General features: G+C 46.1%; 2 protein-coding genes and 1 pseudogene across 2 annotated transcripts; all 3 read right to left on the reverse strand.

The window, feature by feature from the left end:
- Positions 1–353: 353 nt before the first annotated feature.
- On the reverse strand, positions 354–1,119 carry LOC147981224 (putative LRR receptor-like serine/threonine-protein kinase At3g47570). Its single transcript, XM_087513890.1, has 2 exons — positions 816–1,119; positions 354–706 (listed from the first exon to the last, which is right to left on the reverse strand). The coding sequence occupies exons 1-2, from the start codon at positions 1,102–1,104 to the stop codon at positions 354–356; spliced, it is 642 nt and encodes a 213-aa protein (XP_087370016.1). The 5' UTR covers positions 1,105–1,119.
- Positions 1,120–5,768: 4,649 nt separating this feature from the next.
- Positions 5,769–11,426, reverse strand: LOC147981225 (uncharacterized; annotated as a pseudogene).
- On the reverse strand, positions 11,038–13,702 carry LOC147981226 (uncharacterized). The gene has a single exon (XM_087513891.1). It carries the CDS (start codon positions 13,692–13,694, stop codon positions 12,249–12,251), a length of 1,446 nt encoding a protein of 481 aa, XP_087370017.1. The 5' UTR covers positions 13,695–13,702; the 3' UTR covers positions 11,038–12,248.
- Between the last annotated feature and the right edge of the window lie 1,978 nt (positions 13,703–15,680).

Here is a 15,680-nt window from a genome sequence, read left to right on the forward strand (position 1 = left end):
CACTTTCACTTTTAACGACCACATATCTTGTCGTTAAAATCGTTTTTCTAGTACATGCTCCCAAGAACAGCTATGTAAATTGTTATTATTTTTTAATACGGAGTTCTAGCAGAATAGAGGTCGGAACAAAAACAAGACAAATTAGATAGCTAGCAAGAAGGAAGCAGCAAGTCACTCTGTGTTGTACAGTGCAAAAACTATAAAACATCACCGTCAAAGATTTGGTTTATGGATATAACTCTTTCATAAGAGACATATAACAACATAATTAGGTGAGTACTGTGTAGAAGCTGATGTTATTCTTGGCACTGAAGAAGAAAAAGACAGCCACATATAGAAAAGAAAAGGATCAATCATTGGGTTGCACTCCATTTGGTATACTCCACTTTGATCTTCTTCAGCTTCACGACCACATCCGTCATCGTTATCCTTTGGTCAGGAGAGTCGCAGGAGCAGAGCAAACCCAACTCGAATATTGGCACAAGAAAGACTTCCAGGTGGCGGCTAGAAGAAGGTCCTCGCAGTAGATCGCCATCCACAACATGAACAAGGTCAGCGGGGAATGTCTCAAAAACCCATTGTCTCAATGTTAGATTCCCAACAAAAATTGCATCCGTGGGTCTCCCTTTAGTGAAGACTTCAAGGAGTATGATGACGTAGCTGAACACATCACTCTTTCGTGATGCTTTTCCAAGCGATCCATATTCTGCTTATGGATTTCACAAATATTAAATCAAATCAAGATATATTTAACCAATTACTAGGTTTGTAAGAAAAATAGATATCAAGATTGATAAAAAATGCGAGCCAAGTACCTGGTGCCATGTACCCAACAGTCCCAGGCATGGTCGCAGAGATCACAGAGGTTTCATCACCTAGTAGCAACCTTGCAATGCCGAAGTCTGCTACATGCGCGGTCATGTCCTCATCAAACAACACATTGCTTGGCTTAAAGTCACAGTGCAAGACCACCTCGTGGTGCTCATGGTGCAGATACTCCATTGCCATAGCCACGTCAAGCATTATGCCTATCCTCTCCAATAACCCGAAGTGCCTTGTGCTTTGAGAGTAGTGCAAGAGTGCATCTAAAGTGCCATTGGGCATGTACTGAAGCACTAATGCTCTGAAATCCAGATTGGAACATGTATTTACTATCCTTATAAGGTTGCGATTGTTGGGGAACGTAGTAATTTCCAAAAAATTCCTACGCACACACAAGATCATGATGATGCATAGCAACGAGAGGGAAGAGTGTTGTCCACGTACCCTCGTAGACCGAAAGCGGAAGCGTTAGCACAACGCGGTTGATGTAGTCGTACGTCTTCACGATCCGACCGATCAAGTACCGAACGCATGGCACCTCCGAGTTCAACACACGTTCAACCCGATGACGTCCCTCTAACTCCGATCCAGCTGAGTGTTGAGGGAGAGTTTCGTCAGCACGACGGCGTGGTGACGATGTTGATGTTCTACCGGCGCAGGGCTTCGCCTAAGCACCGCTACAGTATTATCGAGGTGGACTATGGTGGAGGGGGCACCGCACACGGCTAAGAGACGGTCAACTTGATCAACTTGTGTGTTTAGAGGTGCCCCCTGCCCCTGTATATAAAGGAGCAAGGGGGCTGCGGCCAGCCAAGGGGAGAGGCGCGCCGGAGGAGTCCTACTCCCACCGGGAGTAGGACTCCCCCCCTTTTCCTAGTTGGATTAGGACTTGGGAGGGGGGAAGAAGGAAAGAGGGGGGCCGGCCCCCTTTGCCCTAAACCAATTCGGTTTGGGCCTTGGGGAGGGCATGCCCCACACTTCCCTTGCTTCCCTCCTTTTCCACTAAGGCCCATGTAGGCCCATTAAGCCCCTGGGGGGTTCCGGTAACCCCCCGGTACTCCCGTAAAATCCCGATTTCACCCGGAACACTTCCGATATGCAAACATAGGCTTCCAATATATCAATCTTCATGTCTCGACCATTTCGAGACTCCTCGTCATGTCCGTGATCACATCAGGGACTCCGAACAACATTCGGTACATCAAAACATAAAACTCATAATATAACTGTCATCGTAGCGTTAAGCGTGCGGGCCCTATGGGTTCGAGAACTATGTAGACATGACCGAGACACGTCTCCGGTCAATAACAAATAGTGGAACCTAGATGCTCATCTTGGCTCCTACATATTCTACGAAGATCTTTATCGGTCAGACCGCATAACAACATACGTTGTTCCCTTTGTCATCGGTATGTTACTTGCCCGAGATTCGATCGTCGGTATCTCAATACCTAGTTCAATCTCGTTACTGGCAAGTCTCTTTACTCATTCCGTAATACATCATCCCGCAACTAACTCATTAGTTGCAATGCTTGCAAGGCTTAAGTGATGTGCATTACCGAGAGGGCCCAGAGATACCTCTTCGACAATCGGAGTGACAAATCCTAATCTCGAAATACGCCAACCCAACAAGTACCTTCGGAGACACCTGTAGAGCACCTTTATAATCACCCAGTTACGTTGTGACGTTTGGTAGCACACAAAGTGTTCCTCCGGTAAACGGGAGTTGCATAATCTCATAGTCATAGGAACATGTATAAGTCATGAAGAAAGCAATAGCAACATACTTAAACGATCGTGTGCTAAGCTAATGGAATGGGTCATGTCAATCACATCATTCTCCTAATGATGTGATCTCGTTAATCAAATGAAAACCCATGTCAATGGCTAGGAAACTTAACCATCTTTGATCAACGAGCTAGTTAAGTAGAGGCATACTAGTGACACTCTGTTTATTTATGTATTCACACATGTATTATGTTTCCGGTTAATACAATTCTAGCATGAATAATAAACATTTATCATGATATAATGAAATAAATAATAACTTTATTATTGCCTCTAGGGCATATATCCTTCAGTCTCCCACTTGCACTAGAGTCAATAATCTGGATTACACAGTAATGATTCTAACACCCATGGAGCCTTGGTGCTGATCATGTTTTGCTCGTGGAAGAGGCTTAGTCAACGGGTCTGCAACATTCAGATCCGTATGTATCTTGCAAATTCCTATGTCTCCCACCTGGACAAGATCCCGGATGGAATTGAAGCGTCTCTTGATGTGCTTGGTTCTCTTGTGAAATCTGGATTCCTTCGCTAAGGCAATTGCTCCAGTATTGTCACAAAAGATTTTCATTGGACCCGATGCACTACGTATGACACCTAGATCGGATATGAACTCCTTCATCCAGACTCCTTCATTTGCTGCTTCCGAAGCAGCTATGTACTCCGCTTCACATGTAGATCCCGCCACGACACTTTCTTTAGAACTGCACCAACTGACAGCTCCACCGTTCAATGTAAACATGTATCCGGTTTGCGATTTCGAATCATCCGGATCAGTGTCAAAGCTTGCATCAACGTAACCATTTACGATGAGCTCTTTGTCACCTCCATAAACGAGAAACATATCCTTAGTCCTTTTCAGGTATTTCAGGATGTTCTTGACCGCTGTCCAGTGATCCACTCCTGGATTACTTTGGTACCTCCCTGCTAGACTTATAGCAAGGCACACATCAGGTCTGGTACACAGCATTGCATACATGATAGAGCCTATGGCTGAAGCATAGGGAACATCTTTCATTTTCTCTCTATCTTCTGCAGTGGTCAAGCATTGAGTCTTACTCAACTTCACACCTTGTAATACAGGCAAGAACCCTTTCTTTGCTTGATCCATTTTGAACTTCTTCAAAACTTTGTCAAGGTATGTGCTTTGTGAAAGTCCAATTAAGCGTCTTGATCTATCTCTATAGATCTTAATGCCCAATATGTAAGGAGTTTCATCGAGGTCTTTCATTGAAAAACTCTTATTCAAGTATCCCTTTATGTTATCCAGAAATTCTATATCATTTCCAATTAGTAATATGTCATCCACATATAATATCAGAAATGCTACAGAGCTCCCACTCACTTTCTTGTAAATACAGGCTTCTCCAAAAGTCTGTATAAAACCAAATGCTTTGATCACACTATCAAAGCATTTATTCCAACTCCGAGAGGCTTGCACCAGTCCATAAATGGATCGCTGGAGCTTGCACACTTTGTTAGCTCCCTTTGGATCGACAAAACCTTCCGGTTGCATCATATACAACTCTTCTTCCAGAAATCCATTCAAGAATGCAGTTTTGACATCCATCTGCCATATTTCATAATCATAAAACGTGGCAATTGCTAACATGATTCGGACAGACTTAAGCATCGCTACGGGTGAGAAGGTCTCGTCGTAGTCAATCCCTTGAACTTGTCAAAAACCTTTCGCAACAAGTCGAGCTTTGTAGACAGTAACATTACCGTCAGCGTCAGTCTTCTTCTTGAAGATCCATTTATTCTCAGTTGCTTGCCGATCAACGGGCAAGTCAACCAAAGTCCATACTTTGTTCTCATACATGGATCCCATCTCAGATTTCATGGCCTCAAGCCATTTTGCGGAATCTGGGCTCACCATCGCTTCTTCATAGTTCGTAGGTTCATCATGGTCTAGTAACATAACTTCCAGAACAGGATTACCGTACCACTCTGGTGTGGATCTTACTCTGGTTGACCTACGAGGTTCAGTAACAACTTGATCTAAAGTTTCATGATCACCATCATTAACTTCCTCACTAATTGGTGTAGGTGTCGCAGAAACCGTTTTCTGTGATGAACTACTTTCCAATAAGGGAGCAGGTATAGTTACCTCATCAAGTTCTACTTTCCTCCCACTCACTCCTTTTGAGAGAAACTCCTTCTCTAGAAAAACTCCCAATTTAGCAACAAAAGTCTTGCTTTTGGATCTGTGATAGAAGGTGTACCCAACAGTCTCCTTTGGGTATCCTATGAAGACACATTTCTCCGATTTGGGTTCGAGCTAATCAGGTTGAAGCTTTTTCACATAAGCATCGCAGCCCCAAACTTTCAGAAACGACAACTTTGGTTTCTTACCAAACCACAGTTCATAAGGCGTCGTCTCAACGGATTTCGATGGTGCCCTATTTAACGTGAATGTGGCCGTCTCTAAAGCATAACCCCAAAACGATAGCGGTAAATCTGCAGGAGACATCATAGATCGCACCATATCTACTAAAGTACGATTACGACGTTCGGACACACCATTACGATGTGGTGTTCCGGGTGGCGTGAGTTGCGAAACTATTCCGCATTGTTTCAAATGTAGACCAAACTCGTAACTCAAATATTCTCCTCCATGGTCAGATCGTAGAAACTTTATTTTCTTGTTACGATGATTTTCAACTTCACTCTGAAATTCTTTGAACTTTTCAAATGTTTCAGACTTATGCTTCATTAAGTAGATATACCCATATCTGCTTAAATCATCTGTGAAGGTGAGAAAATAACGATATTCGCCACGAGCCTCAACATTCATCGGACCACATACATCTGTATGTATGATTTCCAACAAATCTGTTGCTCTCTCCATAGTTCCGGAGAACGGCATTTTAGTCATCTTGCCAATGAGGCATGGTTCGCAAGTATCAAGTGATTCATAATCAAGTGGTTCCAAAAGTCCATCAATATGGAGTTTCTTCATGCGCTTTACACTGATATGACCTAAACGGCAGTGCCACAAATAAGGTGCACTATCGTTATCAACCTTGCATCTTTTGGCTTCAACATTATGAATATGTGTGTCACTACTATCGAGATTCAATAAGAATAGACCACTCTTCATGGGTGCATGACCATAAAAGATATTACTCATATAAATAGAACAACCATTATTCTCTGATTTAAATGAACAACCGTCTCGCATCAAACAAGATCCAGATATAATGTTCATGCTCAACGCTGGCACCAAATAACAATTATTTAGGTCTAATACTAATCCCGAAGGTAGATGTAGAGGTAGCGTGCCGACTGTGATCACATCGACTTTGGAACCATTTCCCACGCGCATCGTCACCTCGTCCTTAGCCAATCTTCGCTTAATCCATAGCCCTTGTTTCGAGTTGCAAATATTAGCAACAGAACCAGTATCAAATACCCAGGTGCTACTGCGAGCATTAGTAAGGTACACATCAATAACATGTATATCACATATACATTTGTTCACCTTGCCATCCTTCTTATCCGCCAAATACTTGGGGCAGTTCCGCTTCCAGTGACCAGTCTGCTTGCAGTAGAAGCACTCAGTTTCAGGCTTAGGTCCAGACTTGGGTTTCTTCTCTTGAGCAGCAACTTGCTTGCTGTTCTTCTTGAAGTTCCCCTTCTTCTTCCCTTTGCCCTTTTTCTTTGAAACTAGTGGTCTTGTTGACCATCAACACTTGATGCTCCTTCTTGATTTCTACCTCCGCAGCCTTTAGCATTGCGAAGAGCTCAGGAATTGTTTTATTCATCCCTTGCATATTATAGTTCATCACAAAGCTCTTGTAGCTTGGTGGCAGTGATTGAAGAACTCTGTCAATGACACTATCAACCGGAAGATTAACTCCCAGCTGAGTCAAGTGATTATGGTACCCAGACATTCTGAGTATATGTTCACTGACAGAACTATTCTCCTCCATCTTGCAGCTATATAACTTATTGGAGACTTCATATCTCTCAATCCGGGAATTTGCTTGAAATATTAACTTCAACTCCTGGAACATCTCATACGCTCCATGACGTTCAAAACGTCGTTGAAGTCCCGGTTCTAAGTCGTAAAGCATGGCATACTGAACTATCGAGTAGTCATCAGCTTTGCTCTGCCAGACATTCTTAGCATCGTCAGTTGCATCAGCAGCAGGCCTGGCACTCAGCGGTGCTTCTAGGACACAATTCTTCTGTGCAGGAATGAGGATAATCCTAAGTTACGGACCCAGTCCGTGTAATTGCTACCATCATCTTTCAACTTTGCTTTCTCAAGGAACGCATTAAAATTCAACGGAACAATAGCACGGGCCATCTATCTACAATCAACATAGACAAGCAATATACTATCAGGTACTAAGTTCATGATAAATTTAAGTTCAATTAATCATATTACTTAAGAACTCCCACTTAGATAGACATCCCTCTAATCCTCTAAGTGATCATGTGATCCAAATCAACTAAACCATGTCCGATCATCACGTGAGATGGAGTAGTTTCAACGGTGAATATCACTATGTTGATCATATCTACTATATGATTCACGCTCGACCTTTCGGTCTCCGTGTTCCGAGGCCATATCTGTTATATGCTAGGCTCGTCAAGTTTAACCTGAGTATTCTGCGTGTGCAACTGTTTTGCACCCGTTGTATTTGAACGTACAGCCTATCACACCCGATCATCACGTGGTGTCTCAGCACGAAGAACTTTCGCAACGGTGCATACTCAGGGAGAACACTTATACTTTGATAATTTAGTGAGGGATCATCTTATAATGCTACCGCCAATCAAAGCAAGATAAGATGCATAAAAGATAAACATCACATGCAATCAATATAAGTGATATGATATGGCCATCATCATCTTGTGCTTGTGATCTCCATCTCCGAAGCACCGTCATGATCACCATTGTCACCGGCGCGACACCTTGATCTCCATCGTAGCATCGTTGTCGTCTCGCCAATCTTATGCTTCCATGACTATCGCTACCGCTTAGTGATAAAGTAAAGCATTACAGGGCGATTGCATTGCATACAATAAAGCGACAACCATATGGCTCCTGCCAGTTGCCGATAACTCGGTTACAAAACATGATCATCTCATACAATATAGCATCACGTCTTGACCATATCACATCACAACATGCCCTACAAAAACAAGTTAGACGTCCTCTACTTTGTTGTTGCAAGTTTTACGTGGCTACTACGGGCTTAGCAAGAACCGTTCTTACCTACGCATCAAAACCACAACGATAGTTTGTCAAGTTGGCGATGTTTTAACCTTCGCAAGGACTGGGCGTAGCCACACTCGGTTCAACTAAAGTTGGAGAAACTGACACCCGCCAGCCACCTATGTGCAAAGCACGTCGGTAGAACCAGTCTCGCGTAAGCGTACGCGTAATGTTGGTCCGGGCCGCTTCATCCAACAATACCGCCGAACCAAAGTATGACATGCTGGTAAGCAGTATGACTTATATCGCCCACAACTCACTTGTGTTCTACTCGTGCATATAACATCAATGCATAAAACCTGGCTCTGATACCACTGTTGGGAACGTAGTAATTTTAAAAAATTTCCTACGCACACACAAGATCATGGTGATGCATAGTAACGAGACGGGAGAGTGTTGTCCACGTACCCTCGTAGACCGAAAGCGGAAGTGTTAGCACAACGCGGTTGATGTAGTCGTACGTCTTCACGATCTGACCGATCAAGTACCGAACGCACGGCACCTCCGAGTTCAGCACACGTTCAGCCCGATGACGTCCCTCTAACTCTGATCCAGCCGAGGGTTGAGGGAGAGTTTCGTCAGCACGACGGTGTGGTGACAATGTTGATGTTCTACCCACGCAGGGCTTCGCCTAAGAACCGCTACAGTATTATCGAGGTGGACTATGATGGAGGGGGGCACCGCACACGGCTAAGAGACGATCAACTTGATCAACTTGTGTGTTTAGAGGTGCCCCCCTGCCCCTTTATATAAAGGAGCAAGGGGGGTGCGGCCGGCCAAGGGGAGAGGCGCGCCGGAGGAGTCGGGAGTAGGACTCCCCCTTTTCCTAGTTGGATTAGGACTTGCGAGGGGGAAGAAGGAAAGAGGGGGCCGAGCCCCCTTTGCCCTAAACCAATTCGGTTTGGGCCTTGGGGGGCGCGTCCCACACTTCCCTTGCTTCCCTCCTTTTCCACTAAGGCCCGTGTAGGCCCATTAAGCCCCCGGGGGGTTCCGGTAACCCCCCGTTACTCCGGTAAAATCCCGATTTCACCCGAAACACTTTCGATATCCAAACATAGGCTTCCAATATATCAATCTTCATGTCTCGACCATTTCGAGACTCCTCATCATGTCCGTGATCACATTTGGAACTCCGAACAACCTTCGGTACATCAAAACACAAAACTCATAATATAACTGTCATCGTAGCGTTAAGCGTGCGGACCCTACGGGTTCGAGAACTATGTAGACATGACCGAGACACGTCTCCGATCAATAACCAATAGTGGAACCTGGATGCTCATATTGGCTCCTACATATTCTACAAAGATCTTTATCGGTCACACTGCATAACAACATACGTTGTTCCCATTGTCATCGGTATGTTACTTGCCCGAGATTCGATCGTCGGTATCTCAATACCTAGTTCAATCTCGTTACCGGCAAGTCTCTTTACTCGTTCCGTAATACATCATCCCGCAACTAACTCATTAGTTGCAATGCTTGCAAGGTTTAAGTGATGTGCATTACCGAGAGGGCCCAGAGATACCTCTCCGACAATCAGAGTGACAAATCCTAATCTCGAAATACGCCAACCCAACAAGTACCTTCGGAGACACCTGTAGAGCACCTTTATAATCACCCAGTTACGTTGTGACGTTTGGTAGCACACAAAGTGTTCCTCCGGTAAACGGGAGTTGCATAATCTCATAGTCATAGGAACATGTATAAGTCATGAAGAAAGCAATAGCAACATACTTAAACGATCGTGTGCTAAGCTAACGGAATGGGTCATGTCAATCACATCATTCTCCTAATGATGTGATCTCGTTAATCAAATGACAACCCATGTCAATGGCTAGGAAACTTAACCATCTTTGATCAACGAGCTAGTTAAGTAGAGGCATACTAGTGACACTCTGTTTGTCTATGTATTCACACATGTATTATGTTTCCGGTTAATACAATTCTAGCATGAATAATAAACATTTATCATGATATAAGGAAATAAATAATAACTTTATTATTGCCTCTAGGGCATATATCCTTCAGCGATGCCGTGCCATACGGAGAACCTGACACTCAGCATCAAAGCTTCTGATGCCCTGCAGAAGCTGCATGTTTATGACTTTTATTGCAACCACCAAACCACTACTTAGTTGACCCTTAAAAACTTTTCCAGAGCTTCCATACCCCAAAAGATTGCTCTCGCTGAAGTTATTTGTAGCGCGAGCCAGCTCATGGTAAGGGACCAAAGGATGACTTGTCACGTCAACTATATCAATAGAAACTGGCATCCCTTGCTGACTGCTAGTTTTCTTCTTATCATTGCATATGAATATGAAGCTAAAACACCAATCATTATAATGATGGTAGGGACTACAAATTTCAAAATTCCACCTTTAGTTTTTTGTGGGTTACTTGGACATGTTGAAAACCCTAATCGTGAAGCACCACAAAGACCTAAGTTCCCCATCAAGGATTGTATGCTAATTTTTGAGAAGATCCCTCCATTGGGTATCTGACCTTTCAGATTATTGAAAGATAGGTCCAAACTATTGAGCATGGTAAAATTGGCTAGGTAATTTGGGATGGTACCAAAGAAATCATTATGTGATAGGTCCAAGGATTTCAAGCTGGTTAGCTTGTTGAAAGAGTTCGGAATTGAACCGGAGAAGGAATTTTGTGATAGGTTCAAGTTGGTTAACGTTTGAAGTTGTCCAACCGAATCTGGGATCCTACCAACAAAGTGATTGGTAGAGAGATCCATGCTAATAATTTGTTTAGAATAGCCCATATCCAATGGTAGTGCACCATTCAAAGAGTTCTGAGACAAATCTAGGTTTACTAAGCTATCAGTATGAAACAAACTTGGTGGCAGAGTTGATGTTAATTGGTTTCTTGATAAGCTGAGAAATTCTAACTTAGTGAGGTTACCGATGTTTTTTGGTATGGAACCAGAGAAACAATTGTCGTTGAGAAAAATATGGTCTAGATTGTTGAGCATGGCAATCTGTGATGGGATGGAGCCAAACAAATTATTTTTCTGGAGGTCAAGCCATTCTAGATTTGTCATCATCATGATGGACTCTGGAATTGCACTATGAAGTTGGTTTTCTGAAAGATCTAGCACAAATAGGCCAGTTAAATTTGAAATTGTGGTTGGAATTCCTCCAACCAACCTGTTTTCACGTGCTAAAAAATATTTGCAGCTCGCTTGATATATTCCCTACATTGTTTGTTTTTTTAGAAAAGGAGGATGACCCCCGGCCTCTGCATCTGGAAGATGCATACGGCCACTTTATTGATTATTCTCGAGGACCTTACAAAGTATTACACCAATGTGCCTGAATCCACCATCTTGACAACATATGCCACTACTCCTATCCAATATGATGAAGGGGTGGTAGCCGGGCCACTACCCAGACCACTCACGTAAGCCTAACATCAAAAGCCGGAAGCCGAAACACATTCGGAAGCCCCAGCCGAGTCACATACCGGGTCTGGGGCTTAATCCGGTCAGACGCACTCGTGTGTCGTCACCGCCATCTTTCACAGGTCCGTCTTCAGATCAAATTGAGGCTTCTACCTTGTCTGGCCACTCCGCCATTGACGCCACCATGACGCCAAACAGCAACCTCCTCCTGCGCGAGTCCATCTCCGTGCATCGGACGTCGAGCCTCCACAGCGCCATGCCGCCGACATCCGCCGCCATCAATGTGTGAGATGGAGCGCCGCTCCACCATCCTCCCAGCCAACACTTACTCCAAAACGACGCCCCCAGGAGAACCAGAACGCGTCGGAGGAAAAGCGGAGGCTTGGGCGAAGAAGGGCATGCCGTCGGCAGCTGTCACCGACCCCAAACAGCGCCCGCCACCACCCAGCCCTCAAGGCGGCGCCTTCAAGAAGGTCGCGGCGCCAAAGACGCCGCCGCCGCCCACCGGAGTTAGGTTTTCACCCGAGAAGCTAGGTGGTGGGGAGTAGAAGGGCAGACCTTGACAGACGTCTCCATGAAGAAATCGCGCCCGCGGGCGTCGTCGTTGTCGCGGCCGGCCGGAGCCGACCCGGGTTTCTCCCGATCTGGATCCCGACCACCAGAATTGCCCGCATCCCATAGGCAGGCCATACAGCACACCCAGGGACCCTCGCAGGAGAAGCGCACCGAGCAGGGAAGAAGGCCAGCAGCCAGATCTGGCGCCGCCAGCCGCCAAGGCAGCCACGCGAGGCCCCAGGCCACCGGAGATCCGTCGGCCACCCGACCAGATCGCCGGCACCACGCCAACCCCACTGCCCGCCGCAGGAGACAGGGAGCCTCGCCAGGGGCCGCCGCCCGGATCCGAGACCCGCCGCCGCAGTCCCAGACCGCGCCCCAGCCTCGTGCGGCGGCGAGGAGAGATGGAGAGAGAGGGAGGTTACGCCGGCGGGAGGGGAATCAACCCCCGAGACGCCCGCTAGGGGCGGCGCGGGGGAGGGGGAGGGGGTGGGGGAGGGAGAGGGGGTCTCCTCCAGTCTCCGGCAGTAGCTTGCCGTTCCCTACATTGTTAGGGAGGCTACCCGTGAAATTATTTGACTTGATGCTAAGGTATTGGAGATTTGGAAGATCAGAGGAAACGGGTAAGAAGTTGACATCCCCATGTAGGTAGTTAGTTGAAATATCAAGGATTATCAAAGAGTTCATGTTACCGATAGTTCTAGGTACTGGTCCAGTCAACATGTTTTGGTCCAACAATAGGATTGCTAATTCAGTTGCATTATCAAGAGAAGCGGGAATGGGTCCTATTAGCTCGTTCTCCGAAAGATTCAATTGTGACAGTTGACTTAACTGTTCGAGTTCTGTTGGAATGGCTCCTGTTAGGTTGCAGGATCCGAGGTAAGGAGCTTTAGGAATTGACCCGAAAAGGCCATTCTCGCCCATGGCCAACCAAATGAGACGAGTCAACTTGCCTAGCCATGTTGGCACAACACCCTCAAATGAATTAAGGGAGAAGGAAATAACTTTGAGGTATTGACAAGACGCAAGGCCCAATGGAACATGGCCTGTGAAATTGTTCTGTCCTATGGCAATAATCTGTAGCATCGGGAGATTGAAACTTGCATTTGTAGGGAAAGAACCAGTTAAGTAGTTATGGGTGAGATAGATACCCTGCAGTTTAGACATGTTAAAAATGGAAGGAGGCACTAGGCCGGTGAGATGATTGTAATGCATAATAAGGTTGCGGAGCAGTGGCAAGGAGCCAACGCAGGATGATATTGACCCTGACAGGCTATTGTTGGCGAAGTTTGAATAAGTTAACATAGGGGTATTGTTAAACATGTCGGTCGGTATAGATCCACTAATGGAATTTTTCATGAGATTTATATAGGCAAGATTGTACAGGTTACGTAGCTCTAGCGGGATTGAACCAGATAGGAGGTTCAGTTTTAGGTCAAGAACTTGAAGCCTTGAGAGGTTTCCTATAGTAGGAGGGATGCTATCTGACAGGCCATTGTAGCCAAGTCTCAGGAATTCAAGGCGATGTAGTCTACCTAAATCATGTGGGATGGAACCCGTGATGTTGGTGTTGTTGAGACTGAGGACAGAGAGGAAAGAGAGGTTACCGAGGTGAGGTGTGATGGGTCCATAGAGAGGTGTATCCGGCAGCGACAGAGCTGTGACTCGCTGCCTCCGCCGGCTGCATCTGATGCCGACCCAGTGGCAGAATGATGTGCTGGTTGTCCAGTTGCCGGCAAGGACACCAAGAGGGTCGGAGAGCTGGGCTTTGAAAGCCAGCAGAGTGGCAAGGTCTGTGTCACTGCCATTGCGGTTGGGAGAGGAAGCAGCTACAGAAATGGCTGATAGGACTAGGACTAGGAGGATGGAAAAGAATGCGATGGTCATTGTGGTGCTCCTGCTCCTCTGCTCACCAAGCTGCTCATATATACACACATTTCAAGTGTGGTTCAGACGAACTTTCGCTCAAGTGGGGCTGCTAATGGGAATCCAAGCTGCCTTTTTCTTGGAAGGAAGGAGCTTACAAAGAAAGCTCTATCAAGTGTGCCTTTTTCTCTGGCACTTTGTACCAAGTGGCTCTCTGGCTGTTTGTATTGCACGCGGAAACATCGAACCTGTTCAACATGTCGTGATTATCAAACGCAACTTTGGTACCTATGAGGAGTGGGGCATATCTCGTCTAGACAATGAACCAGTGGCAGGAAGAATCTAATATCCGAATGTATAAACTAGAGGATACCCGTGTGTGCTGTGCTGAGGGAATTAGTTGACAATTTTTTGATTGATATCAGAACCAAAATTAAAAATACATATGACTTATTATATTTGATTATCTATAATTGTAAAATATTTATTGAATATAAGTAGAAAAATTACATAAAAATATTTTCCCATGCATGGTCAATTGTTGTGGTGGTTTTTTTATGCATAATTACATGTTGAGGTGGGTTTTATCCCATTCATAATTGTATGTTTGCATGTTAAGATAAATAAGTTTGTGAAGATAAACCTCTTAGATATATGGAACCCTGCACTGGCAGTGATTCATTAGGCAAGGCCAACGCTCTAGTGTGGACCGTTGCCCCGCAGGTCCACGTCGAAGGTGACCAGCCGTGGAGGAGAGAGATGGAAAAGGCAGCCGTGGAGGAGAGAGATGGAAAAGGCAGCCGCTTGCAGAGATGAGGTGTAGCCTGCACAGGAACCGGGTATCCTCGGGAAAAAGAGCGTGATCTGGAGAGAGAAAGCAGAGAAAGAAAGAATGCATGGACGCGATGAAACGGCGCTTGAGCTCATCTGCTTCCGTGCGTAAACATAAAATAAAGGGAAAGTATATTTTTTGTCCCTCAATTCTTTCAAGAATATAAAAATAATCCCTCAACTTCAAAACCAGTAAAACTTAATCCCTCAACTTCGAAAACCGGATAAGTTTAATCCCTCTTGCCACTTCAAGTGGTTTCCTACTGACGTGTAGTGGTTTTGACTCGAGCTGACTAGTGTGGGCCCAGCCTCATCTACCTTTCATCTAAGCGAAGGTACCAACTCCGTATTGGCTGCCACCCTTGACCTCGTCCATGGCGAAGATGCCAGCACCATGCGCGTATTCTACCTGCGAACAACATGCCGTGATGCGTCACCTGCATCTCGGCCATGACAGTCGTGGTCTCCTTGCTACCACCCTATGTGCCCGTAACACATGCATTTCATCAAATAACTCACATGCATGATCTACATCTTGTCTCCAATGACGACTGGGCAGGGGCTTCGGCGGCGACGCAGGTGGCGTGTCGCTGACGCTGGGGTTGCAGCAGCAGTACAACACGCATGACAGCAATGTGTGCGAAATCGTGGCGCTCGAGGAGTGGCCTTGTGGAGGTTCCATAGCTCGCCACAGTGCGTGCTGCGGGTTCGTAGCGCATCGCGTGGAAGGAGCTCCAGCGCCACCTGAACTGCCACGGCCGGAGCACGCAGCATGGACGAACGGGCGGTGCTGCTGCTCTGCTTGTGCGCTAGCAAGGCAGTGGCGAAGGGGACCATGCAGCTCCTCTGTCAGCTCAGCGAGTGAAACCGGTTAGCACAGGCTGCGGCAGCAACACGCATCAGCATGAAGCGGTGACGCCCATGGTGAGCAGGCCTGTGGTTGGCAGTGTTAGTGTGCTAGCGATGCGCGTAGCAAGTAGTACCAATGCGCAGTGGACACGACAAGTGGTAACTCGGTAGATGCGGCAACCATCGGACGGCGGAGTGCAGCTCGACCAGCAAGCGGGGCTACAGCCAGCTGGGCATGGCTGCTCGGCGTGCTCAAAGAGAGCTCGGCCAGAGTAGTAACAGACCGGCTGGTGCTGGCGAACATGTTTTCAGCGTCCCGTGACCGGC

This window comes from Triticum urartu, chromosome 3A, assembly GCF_056163025.1.
Source record: "Triticum urartu cultivar PI428250 chromosome 3A, HENAU_Tu73, whole genome shotgun sequence".
NCBI classification, from domain to species: domain Eukaryota; kingdom Viridiplantae; phylum Streptophyta; class Magnoliopsida; order Poales; family Poaceae; genus Triticum; species Triticum urartu.

What these genes read in the sequence shown, in the direction of transcription:
- LOC147981226 (XM_087513891.1), bottom strand. Translation starts at nt 13,694, where the DNA reads ATGACCATCGCATTCTTTTCCATCCTCCTAGTCCTAGTCCTATCAGCC.
- LOC147981224 (XM_087513890.1), bottom strand. Translation starts at nt 1,104, where the DNA reads ATGCCCAATGGCACTTTAGATGCACTCTTGCACTACTCTCAAAGCACA. An exon ending in TGTTGGGTACATGGCACCAG is followed by an intron (nt 707 to 815) that starts GTACTTGGCTCG and finishes ATCCATAAGCAG; the next exon opens with AATATGGATCGCTTGGAAAA.